At 48.1% G+C, this 17,512-nt stretch overlaps 1 protein-coding gene across 1 annotated transcript in view; it reads left to right on the top strand.

Annotated features, from left to right (window-relative positions):
- Positions 1-17,512, top strand: part of SAMM50 (SAMM50 sorting and assembly machinery component) — a 252,099-nt gene that overhangs the window by 44,266 nt on the left and 190,321 nt on the right. Inside the window, exon 4 of the mRNA XM_085652463.1 lies at positions 16,295-16,382. Within this exon, the coding sequence (XP_085508589.1) occupies positions 16,295-16,382 (88 nt within the window). The remainder of the gene's footprint in view (positions 1-16,294; positions 16,383-17,512) is intronic.

The raw sequence follows: 17,512 nt of genomic DNA, 5'->3' as shown, positions 1-17,512 counted from the left end.
TGCCTGAGTATCGTGGTTTCCAGACTACACGATCACCATCCAGTGCCGTTGCGCTTCCTTCCAGGAGGTCAAGAAACACTTGCGCTTGGCTGGCCTCCAGTATGCACTACTGTTCCCGGCCAGGCTCAAGGTGATCCATACCCAACAGACCATCTTCTTTGAAACACCAGAAAAAGCATGGGACTGGCTGGAGCAGCATTTTCCAGATTCCCAGTGGGGCAGGCTTACAAGACCAGATCCACCAAAACCACAGTGAGCTCCGGAGAGGCGGCACTGGAGGGTGTCTGCTTGGGCCGGATCCGGTGTGGCCCGTTCCATAAGGCAGGTTCTGGAAGGACAGCCACCCGATCAGCGACTACGCTGCAACATTCCAAGAAGCCCATCAACTCCAGCTTATCACAGGGCAGTGCTTCGGATTCCAATTCAGCAGGCAGCATGGCACTTGTTCCCTTTGATTACTCCGCAGATGACACATGACTTATTGGGTTGAAGGTCATGAGCACTGCTTGTATAATACTGTGAAGTTAGTTTCTTTATAGGTTGCTGCCCGCAGTCGGTTTCAGCTTGCTACTGGAAAACATAATTGAAAATGACATTTCTGTATTGCCCCACAATTTTAACTAGACTTACTGAGCCAAGAGTATATAACACCATTTTCTTCCTGGAGTACTGCCAGTAGTTCTATAGTGTGGGATAGTCCCAACTACTTGTTGGCTGCATTACCAGCCAGACATTGTTAGTACTATTTAAGCTGGATCACAGGAAATACTGTGGGTCCAGGTCAGTACGGGCCACTGTGGTTGAGCTCCCTTCGTTATACAGCCGCATGACATTTCTCTGGGTGTATTATCACCACTTCTTCAGCATAGGCCTATAGTTTTCCTTGGTTGTTTGGTTGATGTTTTTAATGTAGTCAAACGACAATGTATAGCTGGACTGAGTATTGGGGGGTGGGGGGGGGACTTATTTCTGTGTTGTGCTTAGTCACCTATCGTATGCAATGGAGGTAAAGTGTAGTATGTGGTCGTGGGGGCACTCGAATGCTTTAAGGATTACGATGCTTATTGTACCTAATGCTTATAGCATTATTACGTGGAATGTGAGAGGTCTAAGGACTGTGCATAAGAGACACAGGGTATTAGCACAATTACATAGACGCAGTGCCATATCACATTTTTGCAGGAAACCCATCTCACTGCACCGGAGGCTCTGAAACTACGAAGAAAATGAAGGGGACGATTATTTCACACATCCTACTATATGTATGCTGGGGGCGGCTGCAGTATAGTTCAGAGCTGTGGCCCCGTTCACAGTTTTGAATACTAGAATTGACACCCAGGGCCGATATGTATTGGGGAGGGGAGAGCTGAATGGGGTTCCCATTGTGCTTGGATGTATCTACTCGGCCAACGCGGACCAGTATGTGTTCCTGGTCTGCCTGTTCACAGTATTAGCGGATTGGTCATTGTGCCCATGAGTTCTGGGGGAGGGAGGGCAATTTTAATGCAGTTTTAGATACACGGCTCGATTGTTATCACCCGTCTTTGCATGGAACTGCCCCCATTCGGCAGGCAAAGCATTGCGACAGTGGATAGATGGGTGGGATCTCTCTGATGAATAGTGTGGCCGCAATTAAAGTATGAGAGAATATTCTTTCTATTTTTACCCTCATCAGGTATCGGTCCCGCCTTGACAGTTCTTTGCTCCTTGTGCCTCCAGGCTTATATGCCGTACGCCACTTATTTGGGAAGAATGGTTTCCTACCACTGCCCATTGGATATGGCACTGTCATGGAGCAGAGTGTCTGCCCCGATCACCACATGGCACCTATAGCCCGCTCTACTCGATGCAGTATTCAGGGACATACTTGCTTCTTGCACTGATGCATACTTCTCCGAGAATTCGGGCATGGCCTCCTCTCCGCTAGAGAAGTGGGAGGCCTTCAAGGTGGTGATCTGGGGCACAGCTATTGGGGCAGTGGTGCGACCCCCACGGAGAGGTTGTGTGGGGACTAACGCTATTGGAGTACATGCTGGGGTCACTGGAGGGGGCTGTGTTTAATGTCACTGAGGCAACTGATAGACTTCAAGAAGCTAGAGTAACCCATGCAGAACTCCAACAATACCTCCATGTCATAGATTACAGGTCTTACACCCAAAGGACACCTACAGATGTAGATAAACCAGGTGCACTTATACCCCATCAAATCCAGCCTGGTCCCTCATCTACAACCACTCTCTCAATAAATACGCCTACCTACAGGATTGCCACGACGCACCTAGACATTAACATGGCTTTCCGTGAATTTTACACAGTACTGTACACTGCCCCACTGCCCCCGGATCCAGAGAAAGTCCACTTCTTTTTGCAACAAGCGACACTGTCAAGAGTGCCAGCTGCTGATCAAGAGCCCCTTGCTGCCCCTATTTCAGCAGGCGAGATACAAGAAGCGATCAAAGAAAATAGCCCGCAATAAAATGCCAGAGTATGACAGCATCCCCATTGAGTTGTACTCCATGTATGTAACACGATTAGTTCCTCAATTAGAAAAATATGTAATGCTTTGCTTGAGAACGGCTCTTTCCCACCTACTACTTGGAATTCATTGGTGACCTCACTGCTGAAGCCTGGTAAGTCACCCACAGATCCTACTTCATATAGACCCCTGTCTTTGTTAAATACTGAGTATAGCATTTTAAACAAAATACTTGCTCGTTGTCTACTCCCGCTGCTTCAGGGGATGTTACAAACGGATCAATGTGGCTTCATACCCCGATGTTGTATCTCCCTGAATATCTGTAGTTTGTTCCACAAAATGGATGCTGCTCATGAGCGGTATCCTTTTGCTGGCTGTCTCCCTGGATATTTGCCAGGCTTTTGACACACTAGATTGGGACAACGTGATAGCAGGTTTGACCAAATTCGGCATCCCTCAGCATATATTAGATGGGTGAAAGTATTAAATACAACACCTTGTACGAGGCCTTTTATTTCTGGCTTGTACCAAATCTCATGAGGGACACAACAGGGCTGCCCACTTTCGCCGCTCCTGTTCGTTCTCACTACTGAGCCTATTGCACAGTGAACGAGACAGGAGGCTGTTGACTAGGGGATCACCATAGGCCGCACCATACATTCCGTGTCCTTATATGCTGATGACATGATCCTATACCTTAAAAACCTCCAAGTGAGCCTGGACGGGAATTTGGGGACTTAACAGGGTTGCAGGTGAATGCACATAAACTATGCGCAGACTCCACGCTGCCACTTGGGTTCAGCTCTGTACATGTGGTTCCACATGCGTTCCTGTATTTAGGGATTCAAATCTATCGAGAGACGCAGGACCTGCTCAAGAGCAACCTTGTCTGCGCGATAAACTTGTTGGGCTTCCAGATAGCATTGTGGACTACATTACCTCTATCGGTGGCATGGCGCTGGTAAAGATGGTCACGCTGATGCACCTGCTGCATCATTTTGTTAACCTACGGACAGTGGGGCCGGCGTGAGTGTTCAGGCTGTTGAACACCATGTTAGTGGAGCTCGTCTGGGTAAAGGGTCGCCGTACGGTAAGCCGTGCAAAGTTACAATTGCCGACTGGGTGGTCTGGGAGCCCCTGATTTTAAAGCATACTGCCTGGCTGGGCAACTTCAGTGGCTGTCTTACTGGTTGGCTGGCCAGAGTCTGATGGAGATCAGATATACAGCGGAAAGGATTGGACAGAGGTACTCCACTAGTGTCACCGTGCGCAATGGTTTATGCCCACAGACTCCCTCCTATTACTCAAAGCCCTGACTTATTGGAAGATGGCAAGGAGGTACACAGGTTCCATGGTTCCATACGAACCAAATATTCCTCTGTGTGGCCTTCACTCGTCCTCGGTTACACTGACAATGTGCAGGCTTGGCCCTTGGAGGCCGGAGGGGGTAGAGACGATGAGCTCCTTATTCGAAGTTGGCGTACTGCTGTCACATTCAGAATTTGTGTAAACACAAGGGCTGACTGAAAACCTATTTCTTACACACACCAGTATTCTTCAGTATATACGATGATACTGGGCCCCCAGCGGGAGAGAACCAGAGACGCATGCACCACTTCAGCCATTACACGCTATGGGGATGGCAGACACCTAATACGTTGGCTCTACCGTCATTTTCTATCCCATCTCCTGGTATCACTCTCTTTCTTAAAATCTAAATGGGAAGAAGCTCTATTCCATGGGCTTTCAGACTTGGATTGGGCTACTCTGTTAGCGTATCCTGCAAAAATCTCCAGTAACTTGAGATTTAAATTGTCCATTCCACATAGAGCGTACCTAACCCCACATAGAGTAAGCAATATGTTTTTGTCAGCCTCTTCCACATGACCTCACTGTTTTACGGCAGATGCCAATCTCATGCACATGCTATGGTCCTGCCTATGGCTGTCTGCTTATTGGGCTAAGATCTCCACAGCGTTAACAGATCTGACTGGCATCACACCATGGGATACCTCCGCACGCTGTCATTAAGGCTATATCCTAGACCAAAGAATTCACAAGGGGCATTTTTTTAGTGATTTAGCCCTTTTGCTGGCAATGCGTCTAATAACCAGACACTAGAAATCCCTTAGGGCTCCACAGCTGATTCTATGGCGGGAGTCGGTTATACACTGGGAACAGACAGAGTGGAGCAATACGGCAGGAGGAATATAGTGGGTTGCGCCAGAGACCCATCTCACTCGAATGGGAAGCCCTTATCGAAAGATTCAAGCTACAAGACGAAGCCTCTGAAGAGGTGTAATATGCATGTTGCTCTAGCTATAAATACAATAGATAACTTGCCCACACTAACGCCCTTGCTACTTCCTCACACAATATTGGTCTAGGTGCGCACAGCACTCCTTTTCAGCACCAATGCCTGGTGTGCTCATCCGCTCTTACCTACAGAGTACCAGTTATAACCTGGTACTCCTCTATTACTTTGCAGACATTTTGGTCACACACCAGCACCTCCACACATGATTTTTGTTTTTGATCTATTGGCAATGCTTTTCCTGAACAGAAGCCTGTTAAATACATATGTTATGTTTCACATGTGTAGTGACTTTTCTGTAATACATTGTGTGTTGTGCGATTGTGATAGGGATATCAGAGATGTGAATTCCTTAAATGTAATAAAACTTGTGTTAAAAAAGAAAAAAGGGACGTCCTAATCTCTGCGCACCTAAAAACACAAAAATTAACCTGACCTTGTGTAATGTAACTGGCCCTTTTGTAAAGCACTCCAATACCTTCGGGTCTGTCGAGTTCACGCTCTGTAAAAATGCTACCAAAAATATTCTGACCTCGTGTAATGTACCTAGTGCTTCAGGTTGCTCAAGTTCACATTATGTGACAAAAAATGTCTCCCAGTCCCTGGGGAGCTGCCTTAAATGTTCTTTGGAATTAGAGCTCTGAGAGGAAGAGTACGAAACGAAGAGGCAGCCGGGCTGGCATGCAGCGACGGGCGAGCGACGAATGCTGCTCCCATTTGTCAGGTAGAGGGAAAATGACGAAAAAACCAGGGTGGTGTCTGCATCACTTAATCTCCGTGCACGTAAAATTAAAATATCTAAACTGACCTTGTGTAATGTAACTGTCACTTTTGTAAAGCGCTTGAATACCTTTAAGTCAGTCGAGTTTGCGCTCTATAATGATGCCCCCAAAAATTAATCTGACATTGTGTAATGTAACTAGCGCTCATATAATGAGCTACAACACCTTCGGGTCGCCTGAGTTCACATTATATAAACAAGCGTCGGAGAAATTGTGACGATAGTTGCCCAAGCCTTGCCCTTAACTGTGCTGCAAGGTTGGATTGCTGAAGGTCCGGTGACCCAGGCTCGCTAAAGCAACAGCAGGGAAGCGAGAGGGGTTCAGAGAAAATCCTCACACTTTGAAATTGGAGAGAATTGAAGAGGCGATTTCAAAAACGTAGTCTAAAGCATTAACATTTCAGCTTATTATTATTTTTTTTTAATATATTTGTAGTTTGTTGATAAAACATTACAGTAATAATGAGTACAGACAGCATGCAGCAAATCTGGCATCCAGCTCCAGCAGACCCGTATCACTGATAACGGCCATAAAAACCCCACTGTCCCCTTCTGCCCCCCCCCCAGCCCCCTAAAGACACCCATCGTCTCGGACCAGTATAATATCCGAAATGAAAACCACATTATAGACATTACACCTGGCCGCAGGTCATTCACATTCTTCCGGATGTGCTCTGGCTGTGGCTCCCACTGTTTTCCAGTGTTTCCAACGAGTAATATTGCATCCATTTGCCCCACACCTTATGAAATTTTCGAGGACGGGCCCTACTGGCACGTTGCTTTTTCCGCCACTATATACATGTCCATGCCCAAACTACATTCCTGCATAACTAAACAAAATGGTCGCACACTGCTCCACCCACTAGCGTGTTACCCCGAAGAACTGTGGTCCCTGTAGTCCGCGTCGGCGGGTACGCCTATGCTCAGTGGTGCGTGCAAGTCAGAGTAGCGTTAGCCATCCCTGGACACGTGTTTCGCGGTAGTTGCCGCTCGTCAGCAGGGAGTAGGAAGAGTGTGGGGTTGCATGTGTAGGCTGCTAAAATCATATCAGGTCTGGTACCTCTCGTAGCAACGCAGGTGCGTAACCTACAGCCCGTCGGCTGTCGGGGCTCAGGGAGCCACTAAATAACTAAACAAAATGGTCGCACACTGCTCCACCCACTAGCGTGTTACCCCGAAGAACTGTGGTCCCTGTAGTCAGCGTCGGCGGGTACGGGGTAACACGCTAGTGGGTGGAGCAGTGTGCGACCAACTTGGTGATATATATTTAGTGGCTCTCTGAGCCCCGGAGTCGACGGGCTCATGGTTACGCACCTGCGTTCGCTACGAGAGGTACAGACCTGATATGATTTTAGCAGCCTACACAAGCAACCCTGCACTCTTCCTACTCCCTACTGACGAGCGGCAACTACCGCGAAACACGTGTCCAGGGATGGCTAACGCTACTCTGACTTGCACGCACCACTGAGCATAGGCGTACCCGCCGACGCTGACTACAGGGACCACAATTCTTCGGGGTAACACGCTAGTGGGTGGAGCAGTGTGCGACCAACTTGGTGATATATATTTAGTGGCTCTCTGAGGCCCGGAGTCGACGGGCTCATGGTTACGCACACCTGCGTTCGCTACGAGAGGTACAGACCTGATATGATTTTAGCAGCCTACACAAGCAACCCTGCACTCTTCCTACTCCCTGCTGACGAGCGGCAACTACCGCGAAACACGTGTCCAGGGATGGCTAACGCTACTCTGACTTGCACGCACCACTGAGCATAGGCGTACCCGCCGACGCTGACTACAGGGACCACAATTCTTCGGGGTAACACGCTAGTGGGTGGAGCAGTGTGCGACCAACTTGGTGATATATATTTAGTGGCTCTCTGAGCCCCGGAGTCGACGGGCTCATGGTTACGCACCTGCGTTCGCTACGAGAGGTACAGACCTGATATGATTTTAGCAGCCTACACAAGCAACCCTGCACTCTTCCTACTCCCTGCTGACGAGCGGCAACTACCGCGAAACACGTGTCCAGGGATGGCTAACGCTACTCTGACTTGCACGCACCACTGAGCATAGGCGTACCCGCCGACGCTGACTACAGGGACCACAATTCTTCGGGGTAACACGCTAGTGGGTGGAGCAGTGTGCGACCAACTTGGTGATATATACATTCCTGCATAGTTGGGCATTCCCGTGCCCACAGTATTGGGCTATGTCTCTTTTAGACACAACCAGACCAAAGCCGCAGAACAAGATATGGACTCGTGGCATGTCCATATCATTGGGGATCCCCAGAAGGAGAAATTTAGGATCCAGTGGGATCAATGATTCAAGCACCCCACCGAGTTCTCTGGTTATTGCCAACCAATAATCTTGTATTTGGAGGCAGCCCCAGAATGTGTGGAAGAAGCCGTTCTCCCCCTGACACCTCAGATAGTTCGGGGATTGCGCCCTTCCCATGGCCTGCAGTTGATGCCTGTTCTAGTATACTCTGTGGAGTATCTTGAGTTGGACTAGACGTAGCCGTGATTTGATTGCTACCTCCCGTGGGTGCATCAAGGCCGCCTCCCAATTTATATCCTCGATATCCCCCACCTCTGTCACCCATCTCTCCCGCAGCTTGTGTAAAGTTTCTGGCATGTTGTTGAGGGTTCTGTAAGTAAGGTAAATTGTTCCTTCCCCCAGTTCTTCGGGTAGTAGCCGTCCCTCTAACGAGATGTACTCTGGGATTCCTTCACCCCTCAGCCTGCCATGCATTCCTTATTTGTGCGTATTTTAGGAATTGATTTGTGTTCATCCCGTATACTCGTTAAAGGACTGAGAATGGTATAATATCACCTCCCTTAATGAGGTCTCCCACCTTCGAAACCCCGTTCCTGTCCCATGCCTCAAATTCTTGTAATTTTCATACCTCTGTAAGCCACTTCCTATCTCGCAATGGTGTCTCCCTCGTAGGTTTGCCGTGCCAGTCAATAGTTGTCATGGCTCTATTCCAAGCCGCAAGTGTTATTTGGTTGGCCGGGAGGAGGCGCTGAGTCCCCCCGCCTCCTTGGAGATAGTGTAGGCAGGACGGTTCTAACCCATTGCGTTCGTTCCAGCTTAAAGGTCGAGTGCTCTCGGGGGGGCAAACAGCCGATTATTAATATCGGTGAGGTGGGCCATCCAGTAGAAGGCTCTGAGGTCGGGCAGGGCTAATTTGACATTATATTGGTTATATTTGAGGGTTTTTAGGGCAATTCTAGAGTGCTTACCATCCCACAACAGAGTCTGCATGTCTCCCTCGATTTTAGTAAAGATCTCTTGGGAAATCCGATGTTACAGATTCTGCAGCACATATAACAGTTTGGGTAGTGAGATCTTTTTTAACAAGGCGGCTGTACCCGTGAGTGAGAGGTAGTCCACGCCACCTCTCCGTTCCAGCCTGGCAGTCTCCTGTCTCTCATCCAAGGTTTCGCTCAAAGCAGAGTTCCCTCCCCAGCTTCATGAATTTGCCTAAACACTTTAATCACCTTGTTGTATGCGTCAAGTGACAGGTGAACGAGGACACCTCCGTCTCAGTCTGAGGGAGGTAGTGCACAGATTACGATTGCGCTTTATTGTATGCTGGTATGTTAATCTGTCAAATCTACTTTTGTGCTCTAGGATACTACCTACTCTTTACAGGCTCTGTTTTCTCTCGCTGTTTGTAACCTCACTTACTGTTCCCATTAAGTTTGTTACCCTCATTTTTGCCTTGTCTGTACAGTGCTCTGATACCTGTATGGGTTTTGTTCGCGCTTTATAAAACTTTTCAAATAAAAATAAATAAATATCCCAGTTGATCGTATAACCGGAATAACTCCCACAGTCCTCGAACAGTTGGAAGATCTTAGGAAAGGACTCAAATGGATATGTGATATAGAGAAGAATGCCATCCGCATAGAGTGAGATCTTTTTCTCTATTACAGTGTCTCCCATAATTTTAAAGCTGTAGATCCCTGAATTACTGCAAATTGCACATGCCAGACATTCTATGGTGATGGTGAACAGGAGAGAGACAGAGGGCAGCCCTGCCTCCTGCCTCTACCAATGGGGAACTCCGAGGACAGTACTCCGTTCGCTCGGACTGGGGCCTGATATAGTAGTTCGACCCATTTCCTATTACGGGGTTCAAACCCAATCTTGACCAAGGTACGTTCAAGGAAGGGCCAATGCAAGCATCAAACGCCTTTTCTGCATCCAGCGCCAAAAGGACATGGGGATCTGACTGCTTTTTCTCTCTCATTTAGCCAATTGTGCATCTGTTTAAGGTGGAAGCTGTCGACCTACCAATCATAAAGCTGGACTGGTCCCCATGGACCAGGGGCGTGATAAACTGCAGAAGCCTGGTGTCCAACGTTGTGGCCAAAATTTTCACCTTGGTGTTGCGTAATGAAATTGGGCAGTATGAGTCACTTCTCTCTTTAGGCCTGCCATACCACTATGACTGCACCCTACGATCTTTAGGGGGAGTGCCTTGTTTGCCTGCTTCCAGGTACATGTTTAGGAGATGAGGTTCCAATAGCCCTAGGTAGCATTTTAAAATTCTGCAGGGATGCCGTTAGGTCCTGGAGTCTTATTAGAGTTGAGCTTTGCCTTGTCAACTTGGACTTCTGCCAATGTAATTACGACTTTGAGGGAGGAATGGTCCTCTGCATCTAATTTGGGAGTGGTTATGTATGAAAGACCATTTTCTACTTGGGGCAGCTCCTGTAATGCCCGGGCCTTATAGAATTCATCATAGCAGCGGGCAAAGGCCCTAGCTATGGCTACGTCGGAGTCAGCACATTCTGCTCCTGCTCCAAATATCTGATGCACCCATCTGAACTCCACTTCCCTCTTACCCAACCATGCAAGGAGCTGCCTGGCCGTTTTGCCTGTATTTTAGTCTGTGCAATGTAGCTAACATTAGGGTCTTAACACCGTCTTGTGCCAGAGTTCGGTGTTCCTCCCTCAGGAGATCCAGAAGGCTGGTGGGGGACAGGGTGGTGTGTGTATGGTTCAGGTCCTAGGTTCCCCTCAAGGTCTATCAACTGACCTTCGAGCCGTTCCCGGACACCTGCCGCCATCCTCTTCTTTTGGCCTATCAAATTCTGAGCTCTGTTCTGAAGGACCGTTTTATATGCCTCCCTAGCACTATCGTGGATGTGACCAGGTCTTTGTTTTCTTTAAAGAGAGAGGAATTGGCCTAAAGGCTAGGGCGGTTGACCTCGAAGCTCGGGAACTGGGTTTGAGTCTTGGCAATGATGCTGAACATCCTGTGATTCTGGGCAAATCACTTAATCTTCCCATGCCTAACAAAAACGAATGTGTACTTACGTAATGTAACTGGTGCTATGTACAGCTATCTGATACTCTATTAGGGTCAAGTTCGCACTATATAAAACGCTAGAAAAAAATAAAAATAAAGCTCGGAGTCTACCCTCAGCCCGACTGCTACCTCCAGGTCCCTCAGGTGCCACGCATTGAGCTTCCAACCTGTCCCCCTGCCACATCGCCTGCCCAGCTTCTTTAACAAAGAGGAGTGATCTGAAAGGCCTGGGGCCATATCGTCCACCTAGTGTGTAGTGCCCACCTCACTGGCGGGTGCAAAGACATAGTCGAAGTGGGAAAACACTCTGTGGGCCACAGAAAAGTAGGAGTATCTTCTATCAAGGGGGTGTGTGTGCCTCCAGAGGTCCGAGAGGCCCAAAGAGGCAGCAAAATGCGCAAGCAAGGTTGGTTGTGCAGCTGTACCATGAGTCCCTGTACTGTCCTGTTCTATAGCCGTGACATCATTAAAGTCTCCTCCCACAATGTGCATTGAGGAGTCTGCCTTCAACAAGATAACCGCTAACTTCTCCAGTGTGGGGGCCTGTAGTCAGGGAAGTGCGAACACAATTAGCAATGTAACATCTGTACGATTCCAGAAACCCTTCACTCCCACATATCTACCTGATGGGTCTGTCGGATGGTTTGTCATACGAAAGGGTGAATTTTTCCTAACCAGGATGGCCACTCCCCTATACCCTGTTGAGTATTCTGCATGTGCTAGTACAGTGTATTGGAGCACCCATTGTGGCTCTGAATCTGGAGAGCGTTCAGGTTGAAACCCCCGTGAGTGTGTAACCCCATTTCGTAACAACTAACTACTCAACTGGGGGAAACTGAGAGGTCTGTAGCCCACCACCCCCACCCACCCTTCAAACTCTTAACACAGTGTGCTGCAACTTAATCAGCCCACCCCTGTAAGTGGTGGTTCTGTACTTGTGTTAAAAAAGTTGTCTGTTCCTACTCGCCGAGTCGTCCCATCAAGGGTCCATTCTCCTGGGCCGCAGTTCTGATCATCAGCCCCACGATTATGTAGCCGCTGTCAGTCCGGATGCTGTAACATCTGATGAGGGGATATTGGGGTCATGCTCTAGGTTGGCAATAGCAACCACCAGTCGGTGGGTGGGGTTGTGGGGGGGGGGGGGGGAGTCTCAGATTCTGTCCCCTGGTCATCCCCATATAACCATGTGTGGATCCCGCTCTAGAACAACAGTTTTGTTGCAGCTGCTCTGTCCCCTTCGGAGTCCAAAGAGGCTTCGAGTCTCTTCTGCTGATCTCTGCTGCGCCAGGGTGTGCCCTAACTTTTTTTCTGTGAATGGCAAGTTCTCCTTTGTGGCCGCTGCCAGTATTTGGATTGAGTCCCATCTTCTGTAGCCAAACATGGTCCCAGCTCTTGTCCCTCGTTTCCCCGCAGCCTGGGACGTTCGGCCAACCACTCCCATGCCTTTTCAGATGTTTGAAAGAAATACGATTTTCCCTGGAATAGAACCTTCAGTTTGGCTGGGAATAAAAGCATGTATTGCAAATGGAGACTTCGCAGCTTGCCCTTGTGGGAGTAGAACGTACGCCTCTGCTGCTGAACTTCTCGGGTGCAATCTCGGAATTTTCATGGTGCTCTTCCCCAATCTTGCATACTTTGGAAAGGATCATATCTCTGTCTTGTAAGTTCAGAAACCGCACTATTATCGGCCTTGGAGGGGCTCCTGGCAGCGGCCTGCCCCCCCCCTCTCCCCCCCCCCCGAGCATGGTGCTCCTGTTTGATAATAAAGCATGAGGAGAGCTTTGTTCTGAGGTAAGATCTATAGCAGCAATTCATTTAGGAACTGGCACATTCAGGCCCTTAACTCCCTCTGGAAACTTCACAAATATGAGGTTGTTGCATTGGGCGTGGTTCTCCACATCTTCCAGTTTAAACAACACATCCATGGTAATGACTTGAGCTTCTGCAACGTCTTTGCGAAGGGTCTGGACTGTGTCTTCCAGTTCAGAACTCCTGGCTTCTGCAGATGTGACCCTTTCTGCCACATTGCGGAGGTCCTGAAGCAGGAGGGATACCTCCAGGCACACCTCACCAACCCTCCCTTCTAAGGCCTCACAGGATGACTGGTTAACGAAGAGGAGGACCACATTATCAGGCATTGTAGGTGAAGTGTCTTCCAATGGGGGGGCAGCAATCCTCTTGTAGTGGTCCATTCTGCCCCGACGGGGGTGTTGTAGGCTCCTTGTCGCAGGCTAAACTCTTGTCTCCAGATTTTCTCCCCTTATACCTCTTTCAAAGCGGGCCTGCTCGTAGTGGGATGATCTTCCAGATCAAGGCTTATAGTGCATCAGGAACCGCCCCTTTGCTTGTCGACTCACCGTGTCCCTGAACCTTCCAGCGGGGGGTGCTGCACTTAACTCCCAGTCTTCACCTGGGATGCCACAGGCTGTCTTATTGGCACACCAGTTTGTGCCTCCTTCCTGCAGCTAGGGCTCCGACGCGATTCTGCCGGTGAGACAGGCCTTAATGAAAGCACAAGAATTTTGCAGGCACCCCAGGGAGCCTTCTCTTCCACCCCCCCCCAGTGTCCTGTCCGGTGTGAGACGAGGAGGTGAGACCACATGGCCACACTCTATGCAACCAGTGTATGAGCCGGGTCACAGTCTGCCAGCAGGCGCAGAGTCGATAATCGTTGTAGGCTGCAGCATGGCCCGGGCTCTGTCTCACCTCAGTTCCCGTTAGGTACCACCGGTGCCAGGCATCACCAGTCACCGCCAGTTCCTTCGTTCATCAAGGATGATTTACTGGAAGGCAAGGAAGGGGCCAGGAATACGGATCCCCTAAGTGTTTGCGACTCCGGATGTCCCAGGCTGACCTGCCAGCCTCAGCATGCCCACCTGGTTTCTCCCACCGGCGGAACCGGCCTCAATATGGCACCAGAGTTGCAGTGGGTACCACCGCTTTCCAAGAGTGGGGTACAAATGAGCAGGGAGGGGACCAGATGTTAGTAGGCCTGGGTGCTCTGGGGCTAGCCACCGCCCCTAGCACGATAGCGCCGGCATACCTCGGCCCGCAGGTGGGCTGTCGTCCCTTATTAGCGGAGTCCTCTCACCACTCAGTCCCCGACCTGTCCAGGTGCAGGCAGCAGCTCCACTGACTCCAACCAGTGACTTTGGGAGTCACACCGTCAACATCTTCCTCGGTATGTCCGGCTGAGCAACGTGTCCTCCACCTCGTGTCTTGCCCCTGGAAGCTCGAGCCTGGCCACGTTCCCCAGGCACAATGGTAGCTCGCCCACGCCTCATCAGCCAGTCTGTCACATGAATTGACAACCCCCACAATCAGTAGGTAAAGGGAGGCTCTGAACAATATAGTAACTGCGGTGCTGATTAGGATTATGAAGGATTTAATGTGGTACGCACATGGAGCGCACTAAAGGAGCATCCGACTCCGGTGCCATCTTGGCCACACCCCATTTCATCTCGGTATTTGAACGGGACGAGGAGATTAATTGATGAGCGCCGAAGTTGAACCGCCGAAGTTGGGCAAACAATGACATGAGCAGGAATCAAAAAAAATAATAGTCCCCCAAATAAACACATAGGCATAATGTTAACCATACTTGGGTGGTGCTCTGTGGGAGGAAACCAAACGCAAAAAGGAGGGATAAATAGGAAGGATTAATCACTAGCAAGTAAGCATTTTTGAATGACAAATGAGGTAGCGGATAAAAAGGCTATGGGTAGGCTGTAACCCCACAGAGTGAATACAGCAGGTCTCCAAGAGATGGCGCATGCACTGCCTGGGCTTGACCTAAAAAGGGAAATAGCCAACATAGCACCCAACAGTGACCAGAAGACCTAGAGACACCAGTGAGCTGTTGTTAAAAATGAAGTTTTGACTCCATCTAGGTCTTTAAGTTCCTGACTTTATCCAACTGTGTGGCAGGAAGACCCATAGTTGGGGACCGAAAGCAGATTGCTTCTGGATAAGTAGCAGCTCCTTTTTGGATGGATGAAGCTTACAAAAGCTTTTTTCCATTCACAGACCGGTCAAGTCTACGGCTTGCAATGTTTTTGATGATTCGTTACTCTATTGTTCCTGTAGATGAAATAATATGTGTGTGTTGTAAACAGACATGTAATTTTTTTTTTTATTAAAGTCACATAGCAGGTATGCAAGTGGATGGATACACAGATAATATAGGATCAGAGAAATGGGCAACTCCCTTTGTAACACTCTATTGAACTAATTCCTCAGCGGTCATAAAAAATACTATTTGCATTGCACAAGTACAATTCTATAGGAATCACATTATCCAAGCAAAAGTCAGACCTGATATCCAACATTCACAAATTCTCTTCATTAGTATATCATGAGTCCCCAATTCAAATGTACCATTGTCCACAATCATCTGAAGATTGTTCATATGTGTAAACCACAACTACTTCTGTTCGCATCGCTGGTATCAAACTTGCTTGCTTAACAGTTTTCTCCAATAGTTTAGACAAACAAGGGAGGAGAGAGATCTGCTCTCTGAGCTCGGTAATGGCTCTTTAAGAGGAGTTCAGACAATAGCTGATTTCATCTCTCTAAGCGTTTAACAGTAAAGTGTGACAGTTTCCTTCACTGCTGTTATTTCTTTAGCTAGGTGGGGGGAGCCTGTATTTTTTTTTAATTTATTAGGCTAGAACCGGTGGCAAGGGAAAATTATGAAATGTCATATTAATGGATAGCTCTGATGCAGGGGAGATACTTTCTTATGAGATATCCTTTCTCATTTTACTTGATTCTCATGGAAAATAATCGGTCAGTTGTATCTACCAGGTCATATTATGGTGCAACTGAATTAATAGCAGCTAATATGTTGACTATGCATTCCTTGGTTCCAAAAATCTTCCTAGTCCTTATTTGCAGTAAATATTCACTTTCAAAAGTTATTTCTTTTTAAGTATTCTTACTATATGGTTTCACTTTCTCATCTGCTTAGTATTAATAGCGTTGTCAGATTGCTAGTTTTCTTTAATGCACTTTTCAATTTCTTCCGATATATTTTTATTCCGTAACCCAACTAAGTGGACTATGGATTCATAGACTGGGTGAGGTAGCGAACTCTTACTGCCTTTGTAAATATTAGCCAAAATCTCTTGGATTTGTGATTTTTCTAATGAACGTTCTGCAGATACTGTTAATTGTATTTCATCAATACAAACATTATTCTGTATTGTCTCATTATTAACACAAATTGTTATTGCTGTACATCATTACAGAAGTCATGATTGCTTTGAGCAGTACAGTAAATTGCATAAAAACTGAGATTTGCAGTTCTATATTGATCCAGGAGAAAATGGTAAACTCAGTGTCTATCAGATTAATCAAACATTCTTGAAACAGTTGTCTGCTTCTCTCTTTTAGGTAATGCGGAAATCTCATGAAGCACGGGAGAGGTTGCTTCGTCTTGGAATTTTTCGAAAAGTCGAGGTGATAATTGATACCGCTGAAGGTGAAAAGCATTATATTTTACTGTAGATTACAATTTATTTATTTCACGTTTTCTTTGTTGTGCAGTGTTTGACATGTTTGTGGGATTTTGGCGATTTGGGCTCTTGGAGACAGATGGTAATCTGTGATTTGGCTGGGAATGGGTTAAATTAACTTCCACTAGTCCATATGAGTGTCAGTTTCTAGGATAAGGGTAGTTGGTGTTTCATAGCATGGGTGTATTTTGCATCGTTAACCTCTGTGTGTGAAATATCATGTGTTATACCTGTGTGCTGGGCCTCAAGGTTAAAAAGGGTTTGGAACTAGTGGTCCTTCACCTCTCCCGTGTCAACCATAATTCTGTTTGTCTCTTTGATGGATTCAGTGCATGGTCTTCCAGAGGACAAAGTCTTTGTTGTGCGGCGTTTGTTAATCCTGTGTGGGGTATTAGTTTGTGAGCTGTGGTCCTGAAAGGGTCGATGTAAGCTCTTGATCATTGTCTCTTTGTAATTTGGAGGGGCTCATTTTGAATAATACAATTATATCTTACTACAACTGGTTTTATGTTTGCTGTTAGATTTGCTTTTGTCCTCTACGTTCTTTTTACCTCTGAAATTTGCATACCTGCATCTTCAGCCTTGATTCTTGGGTAAAAACTCTAGAAAGATGCATTGTTTTTTCCCGAACATTTGCCAGTCTTTCCGCTTACCATGGTTAGAATAAACAGGGCCCCGTAATGCAGGGAGAGGGGGGCGAGGGGGAGGGAGAGGGAGAGGGAGGGGGAGGGCATGAGGGGGAGGGAGTGAGAGGGTGAGGGGGGAGGGGGAGGGAGTGAGAGGGGGAGGGAGGGGCAGGGAGAGGAGGGAGGGGGAGGGAGAGGAGGGAGAGGGAGGGAGAGGGAGAGGGAGGGGGAGAGAGGGAGGGAGAGGGAGTGGGAGGGGGAGAGAGGGAGGGTGAGGAAGTGAGTGGTAGAGGGAGGGTGTGAGAGGGAGTGAGAGGGGGAGAGAGGGAGGGGGGAGGGAGAGGGAGGGAGGGGGGAAAGTGGTAGGGAGGGAGTGAGAGGGGAGGGAGTGAGGGGGGAGGGAGCGAGACGGAGTGAGAGGAAGTGAGTGAGAGAGAGTGAGAGTGAGAGTGGGAGAGGGAGGGGGAGGG

Source organism: Triturus cristatus, chromosome 4_1 (genome assembly GCF_964204655.1).
Source record: "Triturus cristatus chromosome 4_1, aTriCri1.1, whole genome shotgun sequence".
Classification (NCBI taxonomy): Eukaryota; Metazoa; Chordata; class Amphibia; order Caudata; family Salamandridae; genus Triturus; species Triturus cristatus.
This window is presented reverse-complemented; position numbering and strand designations above follow the sequence as displayed.